The 23,757-nt window shown below is 44.1% G+C and overlaps 1 protein-coding gene and 1 long non-coding RNA gene across 4 annotated transcripts in view; one reads left to right on the forward strand and one right to left on the reverse strand.

Moving 5' to 3' along the window:
- Positions 1 to 23,757, forward strand: part of LOC141101781 (uncharacterized) — a 128,691-nt gene that overhangs the window by 98,122 nt on the left and 6,812 nt on the right. The window lies entirely within an intron of this gene.
- TMC5 (transmembrane channel like 5) overlaps positions 1 to 23,757 on the reverse strand; it is a 276,225-nt gene that overhangs the window by 61,680 nt on the left and 190,788 nt on the right. For all 3 annotated transcript variants that reach the window (XM_073591105.1, XM_073591106.1, XM_073591108.1), the window contains exon 15: positions 10,478 to 10,573. In XM_073591105.1, coding sequence (XP_073447206.1) covers positions 10,478 to 10,573 — 96 coding nt within the window. The remainder of the gene's footprint in view (positions 1 to 10,477; positions 10,574 to 23,757) is intronic.

The following is a 23,757-nucleotide window of genomic DNA, read 5'->3' on the forward strand; positions in this document are numbered from 1 at the left end:
TGCAGCGTGACCTGTGCCCCATACAGAGTGACCTGTGCCCCATACAGCGTGACCTGTGCCCAATGCAGCGTGACCTGTGCCCAATGCAGCGTGACCTGTGCCCCATACAGCGTGACCTGTGCCCAATGCAGCGTGACCTGTGCCCAATACAGCCTGGTCTGCCTGTGCCCCATACAGCCTCACCTGTGCAGAGGAAGAGGCAAGCCACCCGGATCAGCAGAGAGCAGGATTGCCCGCTGTAATAGCTTTCATTTGAATTTCCCATCTTCCCGGGGGTCATCGTCACATAGCCCCACCTCTCGGCCTGACGCCTTTGATGACGTCACACGTCCCGCATTGGATTGGCGTTCTGTCTATCAAAGGCGCCGGGCCAAGAGGTGGAGCTATGTGACGTGAGCCCCGGGAACACTGGAAGTTCTAATGAAAGCTATTACATCGGGCAATTCAGCTCTCTGCTGATCCGGGTGGCTTGTCTCTTCCTCTGCACAGGTGAGGCTGTATGGGGCACAGGCAGACCAGGCTGTATTGGGCACAGGTCACGCTGCACTGGGCACAGGTCACAGCTTGCCTCTTCCTCTCCTCTCTCTTCCCCTGGCTGGGAGACTGTGCCAGTGGTGCTCTCATCCTCACTGGGCCCCACTTGGCTGCGGGCCCCATATCGCCCGCATGGGTCGCTATGGTGGTAGTTACGCCCCTGGAACCAAATACGTTTATCTTGGTCTCATCAGACAACAGGACATGGTTCCAGTAATCCATGTCCTTAGTCTGCTTCTCTTCCGCAAACTGTTTGCGGGCTTTGTTGTGCATCATCTTTAGAAGAGGCTTCCTTCTGGGACGACAGGCATGCAGACCAATTTGATGCAGTGTGCGGCGTATGGTCTGAGCAATGACAGACTGACTCCCAACCCCTACAACCTCTGCAGCAATGCTGGCAGCACTCATACGTCTATTTCCCAAAGACAACTTCTGGATATGATGCTGAGCACGTGCACTTAACTTCTTTGGTCGACCATGGCGAGGCCTGTTCTGAGTGGAACCTGTCCTGTTAAACCATTGTATGGTCTTGGCTACTGTGCTGCAGATCTGTTTCAGGGTCTTCTTATAGCCTAGGCCATCTTTATGTAGAGCAACAAATCTTTTTTTCAGATCCTCAGAGAGTTCATTGTCATGAAGTGCCATGTTGAACTTCCAGTGACCAGTATGAGAGAGTGAGAGCGATAACACCAAATTTAACACACCTGCTTTCCATTCACATCTGAGACCTTGTAACACTAACGAGTCACATGACACAGGGGGAGGAAAAATGGCTAATTGGGTCCAATTTGGACATTTTCACTTAGGGGTGTACTCACTTTTGTTGCCAGCGGTTTAGACATTAATGGCTGTGTGTTGAGTTATTTTGAGGGGACATGAGAAGATATAATTTGAGGGGGTGTACTCACTTTTGTGAGATACTGTGTATGTATATAGATATATAGATATATATATATATATATATATATATATATATATATATATATATATTAGGGTTGTCCCAATACCGATATCGAGCATTTGCCCGAGTACTTGTACACGGGCAAATGCTTTGATGCTTCACCCGATACCTGTACAGTCAGGTTGATCGGTGCGGAGGGGGAGTTACAAGCACCGATCACCCTGTATAGATTTCAATAAAGCCTGACAGCTGTTTCTCCACTTCTCCCCCCCCCCTTTCAGCTGCTTTAGTAAAATCTACACAGCGGTGATCAGTGCTTGTAACTGCCCCCAAAGCCGCACCGATCACAGCTGACTGTCCCTGTATCCTCCCCCAGTCCTCCTCTGTTCTGCTGCTGTCCCCCTCAATGCCCCCCTCCGTGCTACTGTCCCCCTCCATTCTCCTCCGTGTCCCCCTCCGGCCTCCGTTCTGTACCCCTTTGGTCTGCTGTCCCCCTCCGTTCTGTCCCCCTCCGTTCCCCTCCGTGTCCCCCTCTGTTCTGTCCCCCTCCGTTCTGCTGTCCCCTTCCATTCTCCTCCATGTCCCCCTCCGTTCTGCTGTCCCCCTCTGTTCTCCTCCTCTGCCCCCTTGATAATTCAGGATGGAGAGCGGAGGTAGGAGCCAGTAAATCTAGCTCCTTCCTTTTCCGAATGAACAGTCAGTGATAACTGACTCTGTCCATTCACATAACTGAAACATCGTAGCCTGTGTTTACGATGCTTCAGTTTATGAATGGAGGGGAGCCTCTGTCTCCTCTCCATTCATTTTCAGTGCAGCTGAGGCTGCTGAGAAGGGGACTGGGAAACGTGTCCTCAGTCCCTTTCCCTGTTTTAAAGGGGAGATGTCAGGGGTCTGTTAAGACCCCTGATATCTTACCAAAGCCCCCCAACAGGGCTAATAATAATAAAAAAAATGGCAAAATTTTAATAAAAAGAAATTACAGTCAGGTCCATAAATATTGGGACATCTACACAATTTTAATCTTTTTGGCTCTATACACCACCACAATGGATTTGAAATGCAATGAACAAGATGTGCTTTAACTGCAGACTTTCAGTTTTAATTTGAGGGTATTTACATCTAAATCAGGTGAACGGTGTAGGAATTACAACAGTTTGTATATGTGCCTCCAACTTTTTAAGGGACCAAAAGTAATGGGACAATTGGCTGCTCAGCTGTTCCATGGCCAGGTGTGTGTTATTCCCTCATTATCCCATTTACAAGGAGCAGATAAAAGGTCCAGAGTTCATTTCAAGTGTGCTATTTGCATTTGGAGTCTGCTGCTGTCAACTCTTAATATGAGATCCAAAGTGCTGTCACTATCAGTGAAGCAAGCCATCATTAGGCTGAAAAAACAAAACAAACCCATCAGAGAGATAGCAAAAACATTAGTTGTGGCCAAATCAACTGTTTGGAACATCCTTAAAAAGAAAGAACGCACCGGTGAGCTCAGCAACACCAAAAGACCCGGAAGACCACGGAAAACAACTATGGTGGGTGACCGAAGAATTCTTTGCCTGGTGAAGAAAACACCTTTCACAACAGTTAGCCAGATCAAGAACACTCTCCAGGAGGTAGGTGTATGTGTGTCAAAGTCAACAATCAAGAGAGGACTTCACCAGAGTGAATACAGAGGGTTCACCACAAGATGTAAACCATTGGTGAGCCTCAAAAACAGGAAGGCCAGATTAGAGTTTGCCAAACAACATCTAAAAAAGCCTTCACAGTTCTGGAACAACATCCTAAGGACAGATGAGACCAAGATCAACTTGTACCAGAGTGATGGGAAGAGAAGGAGTATGGAGAAGGAAAGGAACTGCTCATGATCCAAAGCATACCACCTCATCAGTAAAGCATGGTGGTAGTAGTGTCATGGCGTGGGCATGTATGTCTGCCAATGGAACTGGTTCTCTTGTATTTATTGATGATGTGACTGCTGACAAAAGCAGCAGGATGAATTCTGAAGTGTTTCTCAAATTAAAGCTGAAAGTCTGCAGTTAAAGCACATCTTGTTCGTTTCATTTCAAATCCATTGTGGTGGTGTATAGAGCCAAAAAGATTAGAATTGTGTCGATGTCCCAATATTTATGGACCTGACTGTAATTGTAAACAAAAATAAAAAATTAAATAAAAAACACCCTGACACTGTCCACTCCCCCCCCCCCCCCTTAAAAAAACAGAAAGCATTGTAAAAAAAATAACAAAATAAATTGTAAAAAACAATTTTAAAAAATTATTGTAAAAAATAAAATTGTAAAAACAAAAAACTACTGACACACGTGCCACTGTCACATGACATTAAAAAAAGTATCAGTAATCGGTATCGGCAAGTACTTGAAAAAAAGTATCGGTATTTGTAATTGGTCTTAAAAAAGTGGTATCGGGACAACCCTAATATATCTAATATATATATATGTATATATATTATATATAAATAAACGCGCTCGTGTTTGGGGTGCACACCCTAATGCAATTGGCTGCGAACCTATGCACAGGGGGGCTCCTGACAGAGAGGAGTACATCTGGGGCAGGGAGAAGAGGGGCCCGGACTGTAGCCAGGGGGTAATGGTAAGCAAATTGTACTTTCACCTGTGTAGATAAAAATCCTTGCACCAACTCTGCTGCCCAGTGCAGGGCCTGCAGTCCACTTTTAGGCTAAATTCATATTTTTACAGTGACATTTGTTTTATTAAGCTAAGCACATTTTATGAACAAACTATATAAACTCACACTAAATGTGATATAGGTGATAAAAAGATGTGTGTGGAACGAATTAATAAATAAAACCAAAATGTATGGACCCTCAGCTTTGCAGTCTGGGGTCAAAAGTGCTATGATCTAAATGATGTATATGAGGAATAGATTCTCAGATGCCTCTCCATAGAAGTGGTATTCTTGTGGACATTTCCAAGTGGATCGACCATGCTGAAAAAACGGGAAAAAGAGAAGGAACTAATAGTGAAACCGGATGTACATCAATGCGTTTTGCCCCTCCTCCAGAACGTCAAAGGACATCTTTGATGACGCCCTAGAGGAGGGGCAAAATGCGTTGATGTACTTATTGATGTACTAATTGATGTACTAATTTCAAGGATATTTTATTGGTACAAGAATTTTTTTTTTAATTTAACTATGCCCCTTTAAGCCCCTCCCACTGTTAACGCTATTGGACCACAGCCACTGCTCACCGTGGCATGCTACGCACCCAAAGGCATCCCAGGACTTTTACAACCCTATAGTGTTCCTATAGTTTCAAGCCTCACCTCTGCAGCAGATTAGGAAGGGCGTCACTGGGAAGAAAGAAGAGCATACAGAAGCAAGCCCTGGCTCATTTGTTCTTCTTCCAGTGGTGCCCTTCTTAATCTACTTAAGACTAGCTTCACACCACAGCACAGAGCGGCTCACAGCAGGGGTCCGGGGCATCTCTATTCACCGTTTCAGGTCCGATTTCAGTCCTAATTTTCATCCAATTCGCAATAATGTGAACCCAGCCTTAGAAATGAAGCTTGAAATTGTTCAAACCTCACCAATGTGGTGATTGTGTAGGCCTGGGATGGGGGGGGGGGGGGTGCCAAATTGAGTCTTTGCCCCAGGTGAAGGAATGTCTAGCTTCGCCACTGCTACTCTGCGCACAGAGCAGGCAGGAACCTCCTCTTTTCATTTTCCTCACACTTCTGACCCCTCCTCTCTGTCCAGTGCCCCCATGGGAAGCTGCTTTTGCTGCGCCCATCTCTACGAAAAGAGGGATTCGGCCCCGCCTGGTCATCACTGGCTTTTAAGGACAGCACTGGGAGCCAATGGCTCCCGATGCCCAGCAAAGCCAGCGAGACCCGGAAGTGAGGAGGGAAAGGATCTGCGGACATGCATGGCACTGAATTGAAAGGGGTGTCAGGTAAGTAAAGTCTAAACATTTTTCACCTTAATGCAAGGAATGCATTAAGGTAAAAAATGTTTAGACTTTACAACCCCTTCAAGGCTTTTCAGAGGCATAGCTTGAACATGATACATTGTATTACAATTGATACTGTATGCCTCTATTAGCCACTGACTTCATTATGATCAGCTAGGAACTGTATATTTGGAAAACTTTATTTCTTGTATGTATTTTTGCTGTGACATTTGCCTTTTGCTATTGTGAAAGTTTAGGTCTTGTTGATTCTTCTGAGGACACATTTCACGTTATTTAAACAACCTTGTTAATTTTCATACATGGATATGGAAAAAGACCAGAGCCCAGAGCCCCTGAGCAGCAGTAAATCATAAAGCAGAACTAAATCTGTCTATTTAACAGTTTAAACAGTTACATTCCTGGAATGTCGGGATTGCTAACCGTCACATTTGCTTGTGTACTCAGCCAAACTGTCAAACCATCAAATGGCTGGTGTCATAACTGATCACATGTGCAGCACCTTGGCAGTTGCAGACCAAAAACACAAGCAGCTTCCTTGGCTGTAAAGGATAGGAGGGTTTAATTTCGCCTTAAAGTGATTGTAAAGAATCGTTTTTTTTTTCTTCTTTTAAATAACAAACATATCATACTTACCTCCGCTGTGCAGCTCGTTTTGCACAGCGTGGCCCCAAACATCCTCTTCTGGGGTCCCCTGGCCACTTTTGTGGCTCCTTCCCGCATCAGATAACTCCCTAGGAGAAGCGCTCTCCCGAGGGGGTTACCTTGCGGGCATGCTCCTGAGTCCAGCATTTGCGTCCACATACACGAATGCCGGACTTGGCCACGCACCCCGGTGCCCATGTCATTGGATTTGATTGACAGCAGCGGGAGCCAATGGCTGCGTTGCTATCAAGCTATTCAATCAAGAGCTGGTGGGACCCCGTGGAGAGAGGGACAGCGCGTCCCCACCGAAGAGATGAAGGGGCTCAGGTAAGTAGAACGGGGGGGGGGGGGGGGGGCTGGGGTGTTGGTGACTGCCAGGTGTTTTTTCACCTTAATGCATAGGATACATTAAGGTGAAAAAACACGAGGGTTTACAACCCCTTTAAGGCTGTCAGTAGATCGGACTCTACAAACTTGGCAGTGCATAAAAATGCCTAAAAACGGAGAGTAACTGAGAGTGCAGAGCAGGGTGAGACAGTCTATTACTGGATTTTAAACAGTATAGACACCTACAATATTTTTAGCATTTTACCTGCAAAAGAAGCCAGCCTGAAGTGTTCTAGCAGGACTTAATTTTCTCACTAAAGTTCCACTTCAATGAAAATGTACTGGTTGGAGTGTGGATGATATATTTTTCTATTTCCAATGAAGAGTGGGGACAGACTGTGATGGCCGGCACCCAGGTTGTCCATGTGCAGGAGAAGCCGGATTTGAGCAGAGCTATAGATCTGTGTGCGTATCTGTTCTACAACCTTTATTGCCCCATACAGAATATGGTTTATTACTTGTTTTTTATTTGCGTTTGATTACAGCAACTAGACAAACAAAGATTTGGGGGGCACACCCTAAAAAATGCATTAAAGATGGTGCAGCCATAAGACCATACAGACAGAAAAAAAGATTACAGCGCACATATATAAAAATGACATTTAACTCCTGCAAGGCCATTTAAAAACACCTGAGCATATTCAGAAAATATGGGGATTTCTTTACACCATTTGGCCATATAGTGCTGAGTCCACTACTACGTCAAAGTACCCCAATATCAGTGGGTCCTACACTAGCCATAGAATGGAATGGTTCAGAGAAGCAGGATCTTCCATTCTATGGATAGTGTAGAACCCACTCATATTGGGGTACTTTGACTTAGTAGTGGGCTTAGCACTATATGGCCATATGGTGTAATTAAATCCCCATATTTTCTGAATATGCTCAGGTGTTTTTAAATAGCCTTGCAGGAGTTAAATGTCATTTTTGTATGTGTGAGCTGTAATCTTTTTTTCTGGTTACAGCAACTGGCACATTGCTTTGAATAATGGCCAGCAGTGTTGGCCGTTTGACCAATAAATATTAAAAAAACTATTTTTAGCCTATCTCACAGCCCTGGCAATAAAAAGTCTTGATACAACAGCCCACTATGACACTCAAGTGAGGATTAGACCTATAGGAAATACCCCCTGGTAAAGTGATAAAAAACACTTCCAAGGTGAAAAAAATACATTTTTTTATTTGTTAGAAAAAATCTCTGCGTTACTTTCCTGATTATCCCTTAACAGAAAAAAGGAATAAGTTAAATATGAATTTGCTCTTCAATTTTCATATATGAAGAATAAGTTTAAATTTTGTTCACTTTTTTTCTCTCAAAATTCCAGCCCCCCATGTACCAATATAGCATTAATCAGGGCTTTTTTTCTCAGACAATAGGTGCAGGAACTCCTCCTTTCCGAGTCACCCCTTTTCTCCATCCCTACCCACCCCTGAGCACCATCCCTTGGTTCCATCCCCTACCCACCTCCCAGTACCGCCCCTTTTAGACAATACAGAACCAAGTATCATTTTGTGTTGCTAAGTAATTTGTATGGAATTTGGTAATGATATCACGAAAAGCAGTAAAATAGATCCCCTGCAGCCAGCAACAATAGATTCCCCTAACAGCAATGGAACAACCCACAACAAAATTTCCCTCCCAGCAACAATAGACTCCCAGCAGCATCGACAGATCTCCGCACAGCCAGCATTAATAGACTCTCCGGCAGCCATCAACAATAGACCCCTCCCCCCAACAGTAGATCTCTTTCAGCAACAACTGACCCCCCAGCAAAATAAGACCCACCCCCAGCAACAATAGGTCCCCCACTAGCAACAATAGACCTTCTTAGCAACAATAGACCCGCCCTGCAAAAATATATCCCCTCCAGCTAGAATAGATCCCCCAGCAGTGAGCACCAATACCCTGCAGCACACCCCAGCACCCCTTACCATTACATACATTCAGTCCAGGAGGTGCCGGAACTGCGTTCCCCCGCGTTCCCGCTGAAAAAAAGCCCTGGCATTAATGTACTTATTTTGCAAAAATATCAAAGCTTTCCATTAAATCTACAGACACTTACTTCACTTGTCCTCATCAATGTTTCCATACGTATCCATTAGTAATGTCTTACTTCCTGGACAGACTATAGATCATGACACAGGAAGGAGTTGACCAGCTGACCCCATTAGCACACACCCTGCATCATTTACCCTCCTACCTACCCACCCATTCCCAGCTGCATGTTTTTTTAAATAAAATGCAATCAATCAGTGATCACCCTTCTCACTAAATACACAATATACAATCAGATTGCCTAGTGTTTGGCCATTTTTAGAAACACTCAGCTGTCAAGCCCCGTTCACATCTCTGCATAGCAGGAACTCGCATTCCAACATGGTTTTTTTTTTTTGGGCAGCTGATTTTTGGTGCAGTGCATTTCTGAAATGCAACGAAACACACAGACATGAATGGAGTCTCATTGTTCTTTTGTTAATGAAGACATTTCTCTTTCGGGTCCAATTTACATCTAGCATAGTGGGAGCAAACATTTTGTGACTCGGTTTCCCTGTGACATGAAATAGGGCAGCCTGTTGATTTCAATTGGCTGTACCATATGTGGATCATGGGACATTTTGGCGTTTTGTGGGTTGCGTATTTCTTACTCTTTGGTTTAGAGCATTTGCCACTCCTTTTTTTTACATGGTAAAATGTGTGCTTGCTTCTGTGTTGGGTGTGCCATTAACAATTAGTGGCACTGAAAGCAACAAGTAATTTTAGGTGTATAAAGGTGGCCATTCACTATACAATCTGAATGTACAATCTCCTTTAGATTTACCAAATTTATATAATAGGAGGAAACACCTATCTAGCCAGTCGCTCTATATTCAAATCAAGCAGGCCCTTACACTAAAGGAGATTGTACAATCAGATTGTATAGTGTATGGCCATCTTTATACACCTAAAATTACTAGTTGCGCTTTCAGTGCCATTAATTGTTAGCAACACACCAAACACAGAAGTAAACACACATTTTACCATGTGAAAAAACAAGTGGCAAATGCTGCAAAAAAAAAAACACGCAACCCACAAAACGCCAAAATGTACCATGATCCACGTATAGTGCAGCCTATCAACGGCCTGCCCTATGCGTGTCACAGAAAAAACAAGCCATAAAATGTGCGCTCCCACTATGAATGGGGCCTGAAAGTGAAATTGGTGCGATAACACAAGAACAATGAGGCTCCATTCACATCTGTGCGTTTCCTTGCATTTCAGAATGCCACCAAAAATCACAGGAACAATTGCACCAAGCTCCGCTCTAAAAAAAAATGTTCTGAAGCTTCTTTGGGGCGATTACTGTGTGTAGGGCAGCCCATTCAGGTGGATGGGCTGCCCTATGCTTGATCAGTGAAAATGCTTCAAAACACCCCCACTTGCTAAATAAAATAAAATAAAACGCATGTGGGAATGCGAGTTCCCACTATGCAGAGATGTGAACTGGGCTTGACAGCTGAGTGTTTCTGTCCGCTCCCTCCTATATACTTGCATAAAGATGGCCATACATTATGCAATCTAATTGTATATTGTGTATTTAGTGAGAAGGGTGATCACTGATTGATTGCATTTCATTTAAAAAAATGCAGCTGGGAATGGGTGGGTAGGTAGGAGGGTGGATGATGCAGGGTGTGTGCTAATGAGGTCAGCTGGTCAACTCCTTCCTGTGTCATGACTCATCATCTGATCAGGAAGTAAGGCATTACTAATAGATACGTTTAGAAACATGGACAAGTGAAGTAAGTGTCTGTAGATTTATTGAAAAGCTTTGATATTTTTGCAAAATAAGTACACGAATGCTATAATGGTACATAGGGGGGCTGGAATTTAGAAAGAAAAAAAAATGTGAACAAAGGTGAACTTATCCTTTAAGTAGTACATGACGTACCCCAGCAGGTCCCATGACTGCTAGCTAGAAGATGTTTTTCCACTCACCCTTCATGTTGAGGCATCGAACCATCTAAACCTTTCTTTAAATATTCTGTATTCTGTAAATAGTACTAAGACATGCCACACACATACATACCATGCCAATGTCTGTGCATAGATTAAATCCAGCACGTTTCTTGCTATATCAAACTCTGGCATTCCCAATTTTTTACAGCAATACGTCCCAATAATCCTACAAAAAAAAAAAATACAAAATTTAAAAATATGATTTAAATAATCTCAGTTTTATTACAGCCTTTTTCAGTTCTCTGGGGAACCATTGGTTTCCACCTAATACTATACAGTATCTCACAAAAGTGAGTACCCCCATTTTTGTAAATATTTTATTATATCTTTTCATGTGACAACACTGAAGAAATGACACTTTGCTACAATGTAAAGTAGTAAGTATACTGCTTGTATAACAGTGTAAATTTGCTGTTCCCTCAAAATAACCCAACACACAGTTAATGTTTAAACCACTGGCAACAAAAGTGAGTACACCCCTAAGTGAAAATTTCCAAATTGGGCCCAAAGTGTCAATATTTTGTGTGGCCACCATTATTATTAATTTGTCTATTTCCCAAAGACAACCTCTGGATATGACATTGAGCACGTGCACTCAACTTCTTTGGACGACCATGGCAAGGCATGTTCTGAGTGGAACCCGTCCAGTTAAACCGCTGTATGGTCTTGGCCATCGTGCTGCAGCTCAATTTCAGGGTCTTGGCGATCTTCTTATAGCCTAGCCCATCTTTATGTAGAGCAATATTTTTTTTTTCAGATCCTCAGAGAGTTCTTTGCCATGGAGGTGCCATGTTGAACTTCCAGTGACCAGTATGAGAGAGTGATAGCGATAAACACCAAATTTAACACACCTGCTCCCCATTCACACCTGAGACCTTGTAACACTAACAAATCACATAACACCGGGGAGGTAAAATGGCTAATTGGGCCCAATTTGAACATTTTCACTTAGGGATGTACTCACTTATGTTGCCAGCGGTTTAGAAATCAATGGCTGTGTGTTGAGTTATTTTGAGGGGACAGCAAATTTACACTGTTATTCAAGCTGTACACTCACTAGTTTACATTGTAGCAAAGTGTAATTTCTTCAGTGTTGTCACATGAAAAGATTTTAAAAAGTATTTACAAAAATGTGAGGGGTGTACTCACTTTTGTGAGATACTGTGTATTCTATATATGCACACAGTGACCCATTTATTATGAATAGATGGTTGCGTTTGCATTTTGCTTCTGACATGTATGTTTGAAACATTTTTGAAGAAAAGTGACAGCAGAGTCCATCGGGTTTTTTTTTTTTTTGTTAACTTTTATATATGGTAGTTACATAGTTACATAGTAGGTGAGGTTGAAAAAAGACACAAGTCCATCAAGTCCAACCTATGTGTGTGATTATATGTCAGTATTACATTGTATACCCCTGTATGTTGCAGTCGTTCAGTTGCTTATCTAATAGTTTTTTGAAACTATTGATGCTCCCCGCTGAAACAACTGTCTGTGGAAGGGAATTCCACATCCTTGCCGCTCTAATGCCCTGTACACACGATCGGACATTGATCGGACATTCCGAAAACAAAATCCATCCGTTTTTTTTCCAACGGATTTTGGGCCAAACTTGTCTTGCATACACACGGCCGCACAAAGTTGTCGGAAAATCCGATCGTTCTGAATGCGGTGACGTAAAACACGTACGTCGGGACTATAAACGGGGCATTTGCCAATAGCTTTTTTCTCTTAATTTATTCTGAGCATGCATAGCACTTTGTGCGTCGAATTTGTGTACACACGATCGGAATTTAAATGATAGGATTTTGTTGTTGGAAAATTTTATATCCTGCTCTTAAACTTTGTGTGTCGGAAATTCCGACAGAAAAAGTCCGATGGAGCCCACACACGATTGGAATTTCAGACAACACAATCCAATCGCACTTTTTCCATTGGAAAATCGGACCGTGTGTACAGGGCATTACAGTAAAGAACCATCTGCATAGTTTAAGGTTAAACCTAATTTCAGGTTAAGTCTATTTCTGTCCTCTGTTAGCCATGAGGGTGCTTACTGTGATGTGTCATGAGGATAAACACTGCAGTTTTGGTTACTGAAGCCCCCCCGATTCCCTCGGGAAGACTGAGGAGAAGAATAAATTCAATGCCTTCACCATCTTACCATCCTTTGTAACCAGATTCCCTTCCTCATTCTTTATGGTTCCAATATGGTCTGTCCTCCCTCTTTTACTGTTTATATACTTAAAGAAATTAAAGGGATTTTTTTTTGCTCTCCTCCGCTATGTGTCATTCGTGTTCTATCTTAGCCGCCCTAATTGCACCCTTACATTTCTTGTTGCATTCTTTGTAAAGTCTGAATGCTGATGATGATCCCTCTGCCTTGTATTTTTTGAAGGCCTTCTTCTTTGCTTTTATATGCATTTTTATATTGGAGTTAAACCACCCAGGACTTTTATTCTCTCTTTTAAATGTATTTCCCAATGGGATGCACTGGCTAATGCCCTTATTTAATATACTCTTAAAGCAAACCCATCTTTCCTCCGTGTTCTTTGTTCTTAAGATTTTATCCCAATTAATATCTTCTAGCAAGGTTCATAGTTTAGGGAAGTTGGTTCTTTTGAAATTCAGTGTCTTTGTATTCCTTTATGTTTCCTATTTGTGTGATTTGTATTGAAGCTAATTGACCTGTGATCGCTGTTTCCTAAATTGCCCCGTAGATCAGGTCTGTATTGTTGGTAATCAGTAGGTCTAGTCACGCTTTGCTTCTAGTTAGTACCATCTGACCCATGAAATTGTCCTGCAAGACATTTAGGAACTGGCGAGCCTTAGACGAATGCGTGGTTCATTACGCCCAGTCTATGTCTGGATTATGATGAGACTTCCCATATTTTCCGCTAACCCAAATTGTAATAATAGGAGGTCCGTCTCCCCCCCCTCAAATAGGACTTTTTACTATACTTACCTCGGGTTTATGTGCTTTAGTCAACCTCCCACTAATGCCCCCAGTTTTACCCTCTGGAATATGTTCTGCACTGACTATCTCTACCTCTGGGCCCCCCCCCCGTCGCCTAGTTTAAAACCCCCTCTAACTTTTCAGCCATCTTCACTCCCAGCAGATCTGCACCCTCCTCATTTAGGTGCAGTCCATCCCTTCTATAGAGCTGGTGACCGACTGAGAAGTAGGCTCAGTTCTACAGGAACCCAAACCCCTCCGTAATGCACCAGCTCCTCAGCCACTTGTTTACTTCCTTTACCACTTGAGCCCCGGACCATTATGCTGCCTAAGGACCAGAGGTCTTTTTCCAATTTGGCACTGCGTCGCTTTAACTGCTAATTGCGCGGTCATGCAATGCTGTACCCAAACGAAATTTGCGTCCTTTTCTTCCCACAAATAGAGCTTTCTTTTGATGGTATTTGATCACCTCTGCAGTTTTTATTTTTTGCGCTATAAACAGAAAAAGACCGAAAATTTTGAAAAAAAAAGATATTTTCTACTTTTTGTTATAAAAAAATCCAATAAACTAAATTTTAGTCATACATTTAGGCCAAAATGTATTCGGCCACATGTCTTTGGTAAAAAAAATGTCAATAAGCGTATATTTATTGGTTTGCGCAAAAGTTATAGCGTCTACAAACTAGGGTACATTTTCTGTAATTTACACAGCTTTTAGTTTATGACTGCCTATGTCATTTCTTGAGGTGCTAAAATGGCAGGGCAGTACAAAACCCCCCCCAAATGACCCCATTTTGGAAAGTAGACACCCCAAGGAAATTGCTGAGAGGCATGTTGAACCCATTGAATATTTATTTTTTTTGTCCCAAGTGATTGAATAATGACAAAAAAAAAAAAAATATTTACAAAAAGTTGTCACTAAATGATATATTGCTCACACAGGCCATGGGCCTATGTGGAATTGCACCCCAAAATACATTCAGCTGCTTCTCCTGAGTATAGGGATACTACATGTGTGGGACTTTTTGGGAGCTTAGCCGCGTACGGGGCCCCGAAAACCAAGCACCGCCTTCAGGATTTCTAAGGGTGTAAATTTTTTATTTCACTCTTCACTGCCTATCACAGTTTCGGAGGCCATGGAATGCCCAGGTGGCAGAAAACCCCCCCAAATGACCCCATTTTGGAAAGTAGACACCCCAAGCTATTTGCTGAGAGGCATATTGAGTCCATGGAATATTTTATATTTTGACACAAGTTGCGGCAAAGTGACACTTTTTTTTTTTTTTGCACAAAGTTGTCACTAAATGATATATTGCTCACACAGGCCATGGGCATATGTGGAATTGCACCCCAAAATACATTTAGCTGCTTCTCCTGAGTATGGGGATACCACATGTGTGGGACTTTTTGGGAGCCTAGCCGCGTACGGGACCCCGAAATCCAATCACCGCCTTCAGGATTTCTAAGGGTGAAAATTTTTGATTTCACTCTTCACTGCCTATCACAGTTTCGGAGGCCATGGAATGCCCAGGTGGCACAAAACCCCCCCAAATGACCCCATTTTGGAAAGTAGACACCCCAAGCTATTTGCTGAGAGGCATGGTGAGTATTTTGCAGCTCTCATTTGTTTTTGAAAATGAAGAAAGACAAGAAAAAACTTTTTTTTTTTTCTTTTTTCAATTTTCAAAACTTTGTGACAAAAAGTGAGGTCTGCAAAATACTCACTATACCTCTCAGCAAATAGCTTTGGGTGTCTGCTTTCCAAAATGGGGTAATTTGGGGGGGTTTTGTGCCACCTGGGCTTTCCATGGCCTCCGAAACTGTGATAGGCAGTGAAGAGTGAAATCAAAAATTCACGCCCTTAGAAAGCCTGAAGGCGGTGCTTGGTTTTCGGGGTCCCGTACGCGGCTAGGCTCCCAAAAAGTCTCACACCTGTGGTATCCCCATACTCAGGAGAAGCAGCAGAATGTATTTTGGGGTGTAATTTCACATATTCCCATGGCATGTTTGAGCAATATATCATTTAGTGACAACTTTGTGCAAAATAAAAAAAAAAAAAATTTGTCTCTTTCCCGCAACTTGTGTCGCAATATAAAATATTCCATGGACTCGACATGCCTCTCAGCAAATAGCTTGGGGTGTCTACTTTCCAAAATGGGGTCATTTGGGGGGGTTTTGAACTGTCTTGGCATTTTATGCACAACATTTAGAAGCTTATGTCACACATCACTCACTCTTCTAACCACTTGAAGACAAAGCCCTTTCTGACACTCATTGTTTACATGAAAAAGTTATTTTTTTTTGCAAAAAAATTACTTTGAACCCCCAAACATTATATATTTTTTTAAAGCAAATGCCCTACAGATTAAAATGGTGGGTGTTTCATTTTTTTTTTCACACAGTATTTGCGCAGCGATTTTTCAAACGCATTTTTTGAGGAAAAAACACACTTTTTAAAATTTTAATGCACTAAAACACACTATATTGCCCAAATGTTTGATGAAATAAAAAAGATGATCTTAGGCCGAGTACATGGATACCAAACATGACATGCTTTAAAATTGCGCACAAACGTGCAGTGGCAACAAAATAAATACATTTTTAAAAGCCTTTAAAAGCCTTTACAGGTTACCACTTTAGATTTACAGAGGAGGTCTACTGCAAAAATTACTGCCCTCGATCTGACCTTCGCGGCGATACCTCACATGCATGGTGCAATTGCTGTTTACGTTTGACGACAGACCGCCGCTTGCGTTCGCCTTAGCGCGAGAGCAGGGGGCGACAGGGGTGCTTTTTTTTTTTTTTTTTTATTTTTTTTTGCTTTTTTATCTTATTTTTAAACTGTTCCTTTCATTTTATTTTTTTTTAATCATTTTTATTGTTATCTTGGGGAATGTAAATATCCCCTATGATAGCAATAGGTAGTGACAGGTACTCTTTTTTGAAAAAATTGGGGTCTATTAGACCCTAGATCTCTCCTCTGCCCTCAAAGCATCTAACAACACCAAGATCGGTGTGATAAAATGCTTCCCCAATTTCCCAATGGCGCTATTTACATCCGGCGAAATCTAAGTCATAAAATGCTCGTAGCTTCCGGTTTCTTAGGCCATAGAGATGTTTGGAGCCACTCTGGTCTCTGATCAGCTCTATGGTCAGCTGGCTGAATCACCGGCTGCATTCTCAGGTTCCCTGTTGAGACAGGAGAGCCAGAGAAAAACACGGAAGACGGTGGGGGGGGGGCATTCCCTCCCACGGCTTGTAAAAGCAGTCTAGAGGCTAATTAGCCGCTAGGATTGCTTTTACATGAAAGCCGACCGCTGGCTGAAAAGAATGATACCAAGATGATACCTAAACCTGCAGGCATCATTCTGGTATAACCATTCAAAGTTGTGAATGGCGTACCTGAAGACAAAAAAATGGTTAACAATAAAGCACAGTAAACGGTAAAGTATAAAAAATTGCATACCTGAAAAGCAAACATGATAAAACATAATAACAATAAAATATTGCAGAATAGAATACAGTAAAAAAGAGCAGAACAATAGAGAGAGAGAATAGAGAGAGAGAGAACAATGAAACGACAACTATTTTTTTTTTATTTTATATATTTTTTTTTTACACTTTTTTTGTAACTAACTTTTATAACGGTAACCGGTTCCAGGCTCGGGTCTCTCAAAATGCGATGGCATCTTGGGAGACCCTGTGAAAGTGTGCCTAGTCTGTGCAATGCTGTACCCTACGCTAATACTCAACTAATGAATGGTAGCGTTCAAAACATTCACCAATGCAAAGACCAGGATTGTCAGGACAGGAGGGACAATAATAGTGTCACGCCTATATCCGCGCTTGCTGCAGACACAACATCTTTTTTGGGGGGGTTCGTTGGGTAGGGGTACTCGGGAGGACATAAAGAAAATGCCTCTCATGCAGCCGACTGCATTTGGTTGGGGATGTGAATGGGGGAAGTACGGGCGCTGCAGAAGCGGTGGGTTCCCAATTAGGATTGGCGAATGCAGCAGGAAGGGCATTATGGGCACGACGGGCCTGTGTTTGTCTTCTTGGTGGCAGCGGGACACTACTTGTGCTTGCCACCTCACCAGCTTGAACTGCACTTATGGGACTCGCCACGTCACCAAGTGTTACTGCAGTGCTGGTTTGACTACGACCGGGGTGTACTAGGCCGCTGGCGCTTGCCAGTTCAATAAAAAGCTACAAAAAAAACTGTTAGCGATCGCAGGGATCAGGCCTGACTCTGCGAACGCTGCAGTTATGCGTTAAGTGTTTTGTAAGTGACAGTGATCGATCGATACTGCACTTGGGTGGGCTGGGCCGGGCGGAGGGGCAAAATGCAGGTGCTAGCAGGTATCTGGGCTGATCCCGCTAACACTGCGTTTTTGGGAACCCTAAACTGCTGGGGACGCTAGTATAGATCTGATCGGACCAGATATTGATCCGTTCAGATACTATACCACTAAGGGAGCTGTACGGTGCGTGCGTGGGTGTTAGCGCTACTGGCGCTAACCTGACGCTGCCTGGGGCTGGTGCTTGCCAGTTCACCAAAATGCTACCAAAAAAACTGTTAGCGATCGCAGGGATCAGGCCTGACTCTGCGAACGCTGCAGTTATGTGTTTAGTGTTTTGTAAGTGACAGTGATCGATCGATACTGCACTTGGGTGGGCTGGGCGGAGGGGCAAAACGCAGGTGCTAGCAGGTATCTGGGCTGATCCCGCTAACACTGCGTTTTTGGGAACCCTAAACTGCTGGGGACACTAGTATAGATCTGATCGGATCAGATATTGATCCGTTCAGATACTATACCACTAAGGGAGGCGTATGCCGCGTGCGTGGGTGTTAGCGGTACTGGCGCTAATCTGACGCTGCCTGGGGCGACGCATATCACCGCCGGGCGATCGGGGGGGCTAAACCTTTATTCGGTAATAAACGGCGGGTGCCCTGACACTATAAAAAATAAACAAACTAACCAGCGTCACCCGTAACAGTTATACGGTGATCAGTGGTGAAAGGGTTAACTAGGGGGCCATCAAGGGGTTAAAACATTTATTCGGCAGTATATGGGGGTCCCTGACGCTATAAAACGCTGACGGCGAACCTAAATATTTAGGTCCCTAACTAGCGTCACCAGCGACACTAATACAGCGATCAGAAAAATGATCGCTTAGCGACACTGGTGACAGGGGGTGATCAAGGGGTTAAAACTTTATTAGGGGGGGTTAGGGGGGTATCCTAGACCTACAGGGGGCTAATACTCACTGTCCCAACACTGTAACTGTCACAAACTGACACTATGCAGTAATCAGAAAAAAAAAAACTGCTGGTGTCAGTTTGTGACGGGGGGGGGGGGGGGGTGATTGGGGGGGGGATCGGGGTGTTTTGTGTGCCTGGCATGTTCTACTGTGTTGTGTAGTGTTGGTGCACTCACATACCTGTCTTCTCTCCTCGGGCTGGAACGGAAATTACCAAGCCGAGGAGAGATGACATCATTTCCTTTGCTGCTGTTTAGCATACAGCAGCAAAGGAATGATTCGATTGGCCGGCGGCGATCGCGAGGGGGGGCCACGAACGGATGGCCTCCCCCTCACCTCCGATCGCCGTGGGACAAAAGACGACCGCCTCGGGCACCAGGGGGGGGGGTCCGATCGGACCCCCCACCCGCGGAAGGCAAATCACGTATATGTACGTGATTTTGCCTGTCCGTGCCACCTTGCCGACGTACATCGGCGTGAGGCGGTCGTCAAGTGGTTAATCTTCCTCTGCCTTTCTGGTGTGGCTCGAGGTACCGGTAGTATTTCTGAGAATACTACCTTGGAGGTCCTTTTCCTCAATTTAGCTCCTAAGTCCTTAAAATCGTTCTTTAGGACACTCCATCTTCCTCTGACTTTGTCATTGGTGCCAACGTGAACCATGACAGCCGGGTCTTCCCCTATCCAGTAATCTGTCCACCAGATCCATGATGTGCCAAACCCAAGCGCCCGGTAGGCAGCATACAGTTCGGCACTTCAGGTCTTTGTCACAGATTGACCTCTCTGTCCTTCTAAGAATTGAGACCCCTACCACCAGAATCTGTCTTTCCTTTCCCTTCACTTTCCCCCCACTCTCACTGGAGGAGTTCTTCGCCTGGCAGCTAGGGGAATCCCTCAGCTCCAGCATTGCTGGTTGCTGACTGGTTTCACCAATGTCACTCAACGGGGCGTACTTATTGGGTGGTTCCAGCCCAGGATCAGCCTGCCTGGCTCTTTCCCCTCTACCCTTCCTGACTGTCACCCATCTACTCTTTTCTAGTGCCTGCACCTCTTTGTCTCCACCCGTCTCTGTGCTGGCCCCTCCCGGCACCTGCCAGGTACGTTCTCAGCTCTACTTTAGTATGGAGGGTCTTTTCAGTGCTGACAGTTGCTTCCCTAGATTTAGAACCTGGGCTTCCAAGGAAACAATGTGCTTACATTTTGCACAGCAGTATTCACCCTCGATTGAATGATCAAGGAACGCATAAATGCCCCAAGATGTACACCGAGTCGCTTCTCCACACCCGCCGGGCATCATACCTACTAATTTAATGAGGATTGGGGATTGTACCCTGTCCAAATTAACCAACAACTAACTTCCTGACACTATTAATCAACAATACACAGGTACTCAACATTACAATACACAGGTACTCGCAGCCCACGTGCACTCGCAGCCCACGTGCACTCGCAGCCCACGTGCACTCACAGTCCACGTGCACTCACAATACACAGGTACTCACAATACACAGGCACACACAATACTCAGGTACTGTCAGAAACCATGAATCAGACAGACAGAAGTACAGTTAAATCACACTTGTTTATAAATAATAAAAAAATGTAAACAGAGTAAACGTAGTCAAAACATAGCCAGAGTTCAGGAACCAGAACGAATAGTCAGACAAGCCAAAACGTCAGGGAGCCAGAAGGAATGTCAGCCAAGCAAGTCTTTAACAGGAACACAGGAGAGTCTCTAGAGATGTGATCAAGGTGAAGGCAGAGATCATCTGGACTGGACAGCTTAAGTAAGCAGGACCGACAAGCAGGATCATCAACAGGTGAGTCACTGTGGAGAGAAAGGAGCTGGCAATTAGCCTACAGCTGAGTGGCCAGCTCGGAGAAGGAAGGGCTGGGCCCAGCCCTGACAGTACCCCCTCCTCAACGACCCCTCTCTCTGGGAGGACCACCAGGCTTGAGGGGAAAACGTCTATGGAAATCATGGAGGAGGACAGGGGCATGTATGTCCGAGGATGGGACCTAAGAGTGTTACTCCGGACCGTACCCTTTCCAGTGTACTAGGTGCTGTATGCGCCCACAGAACCTACGGGAGTCAAAAATGGACAGTACTTCATACTCCTCATGGTTCTCAATCTGAACAGGGTGAGGATGTGGCACCGAGGCGGTAAAGTGGTTGCAGACCAAAGGTTTTAAAAAGGAGACATGAAATACATTTGAGATACGAATATTAGAAGGAAGGTCTCATGCGTAAGCCACTAGGTTAATCCTGCGAAGAATATGGAAAGGCCCAATAAACCGAGTTGCAAGCTTCAGAGAGAGAACAAGAAGTCGGAGGTTGCGAGATGACAGTCAGACCCTATCCCCAACCTGGTAGGAAGGCGCAGGCAGGCGTCTGCGGTTAGCATGGAGTCTGTACCTATCATTAGCATGTCGCAAAGCCTCCTGGACTTGTGCCCAAGTGGAACGAAGACCACGGAGATGCTCCTCTAGCGCAGGAATACTGCGGACCAAAAGAGTCAGGCAACATGGAAGGTTTGAAACCATAGTTCGCCATAAACGGGGAAAATCAGGAAGCAGAATTCAAGGCACTATTGCGAGCAAACTCTGCCCACAGTAAGAGGTCTGACCAGTTGTTATGACGGTCAGAAATATAGCAACGTAGGAATGCCTCCAAGGACTGATTGGCTCGTTCTGCGGCCCCATTAGACTGCCGGTAATAAGCAGAGGAGAAAACAAGCTGAATTTCCAACTGTGCACAGAAGGCTCGCCAGAACCGGGACACAAACTGACTACCCCTGTCCAAGACAATCACCTTGGGTAGCCCATGTAAGCGAAAGATTTCCCAAGCTAAAATGGAAGCCAGTTCCTTAGAAGTGGGCAACTTCTTAAAGTGGTTGCAAACTCTCCCCGACAACTTTGTCCCATGTAAATCAGCATAAAAAAACCTAATGAACACTGCTTGCAGATATCTCCTTACTTGCTTAGTATTGTTGTAATCCTTTTTGTTCTTTAGAATGACTTCACTGACCATGCCCAGATCTCCCCTGATTTACGGCACACTCTGTGTACTTATCTGTCTATTATCAGATCTTCCTACGGCACAACTCTGAAATCCCACAAGACTGCATAATCACTCAGAGCTTTATACTACACTGCATGTGACCATGTGACATCACATGCAGTGTAAACTTGGGCATTGGACAGGATTACTGCAGCCTTATCAGCTGAAGTTGATAAGACTGACACAGGCAAACACTAGATGATAGGCACAAGTAAATACTATGAAATAAAACAAGTCAGCTATGAGCAGTGAAACAGGGTTGCCATAGAAACGTTGGATTGAGAAGTACTGTGGACTCAGAAAACAATACTTAAGATGGCGCTGCCTAACCCCTGGAAACAAGTTTTTTAAAGTTTCTTTAAACAGTAAGTAATATGCAATTTGGGCTGAATTACAGTGGCTATAGTTTAATAATTACTTATTATAATGGACTAAATGAAAAGCAGCATCAGAGCGGGAGAGTTTACTTCCTCTTTAAGTGGAATACAATGAGACATTTTCGAGAACCGGTCAACCACCATAAGGATAACTGTTTTGCCCTGGGAGTTGGGTAACTCCACAATGAAATCCATAGACAGGTGGGTCCAGGGCCTCTCTCCATTGGGTATGGGTTGTAGGAGACCCACTGGAAGGCCACTAGAATTGTTGGGAAATTGCCCAAAAGAGTTGATTCTTCCCAGGGTGGCCAGCAGCCTTGGGAGTATGGTAAGTCTGGAGCACAGCAGTACGGAGACTCTCTGGGACAAAGCAGCTGCCACAAGGTTTCTCAGGAGGAGCATGGACCTAAGCAGCAAGAATTTTGTCACCCAAAGGAGAAGTGAGACTGGTGTGAACCGTAGGCAGACTACGATCAGGAGGAATCACAGGAACCAGAACCGATTCCATCTTGGAAGTGGAGGAAAATTGTCGTGACAAAGCCCTTACATTTTTATTACCGGGTAAGAATGAGACAATGTAATTGAAACTTGACAAGAAAAGAGCCCATTGCGCCCTTCTGGGAGAGAGACGTTTAGCCTCAGACAAGAATGTGAGATTCTTATGGTCAGTAGGAATGAGAACTGGCAAAGTGGTGCCTTCAAGGAGATTTCTCCATTCATTCAGGGCTAAAATAATCGCTAACAGCTCTCTGTCACCAATCTCGTAATTGCACTCCGCAGGTGACAATTTCTTGGAAAAGTAGCCACAAGGATGCATAGCGATCTCAGAGGTAGGACGTTGAGACAGAAGGGCACCAACTCTAGTCTCAGAAGCATCAACCTCAAGGATAAAAGGTAACGTTGAATCAGGATGTGCCAACACAGGAGCAGAAACAAAGGCAGCCTTGAGACTCTCAAAGGTCTTAATGGATTCTGGAGACCAACTCTATGGGTTACCATCCTTTTTGGTCATATCAGTCAGGGGCTTGACCGGAGATGAGAAGTTACAAATAAACTTCCGATAATAGTTGGCAAAGCCAAGAAAACGATGCAGAGGACGTAAACCCACCGGTCGGGGGCCACTGTAGGACTACTGAAAGTTTCTCTGGGTCCATCGAAAAACCAGCAGTGGAAATGACATAACCCAGGAATTTAACCTGTTCACGATAGAATTCGCACTTCTCCAATTTACAATAGAGATTGTTCTCTCTTAGTTTCTGAAGCGCATGACAGACATCTGTGTGGTGGCTCTCCAGGGACTTGGAAAATATGAGGATATGGTCGAGATAAACCACCACACATAACTGCAACAAATCTCGGAGGACATCGTTAATAAATTCCTGGAAAACTGCCGGGGCGTTACAAAGGCCAAAAGGCATTACGAGGTACTCATAATTGCCTGTTCTGGTATTAAACGCAGTTTTCCACTCGTTGCCCTCCTTAATCCTCACGAGATTGTATGCCCCTCTTAGATCAAGATTTGTGAAAACCATTGCTCCCTTGAGGCGGTCAAATAACTCAGTAATCAATGGAATCGGATAGGCATTCTTAATCGTGAAACGATTGAGACCCCTATAATCAATACAAGCCCTCAGTTCACCACTTTTCTTCTTCACAAAGAAGAAACCAGCATCAGCAGGAGAAGAGGATTTGCGGAT

Source organism: Aquarana catesbeiana, linkage group LG06 (assembly GCF_042186555.1).
Source record: "Aquarana catesbeiana isolate 2022-GZ linkage group LG06, ASM4218655v1, whole genome shotgun sequence".
Classification (NCBI taxonomy): domain Eukaryota; kingdom Metazoa; phylum Chordata; class Amphibia; order Anura; family Ranidae; genus Aquarana; species Aquarana catesbeiana.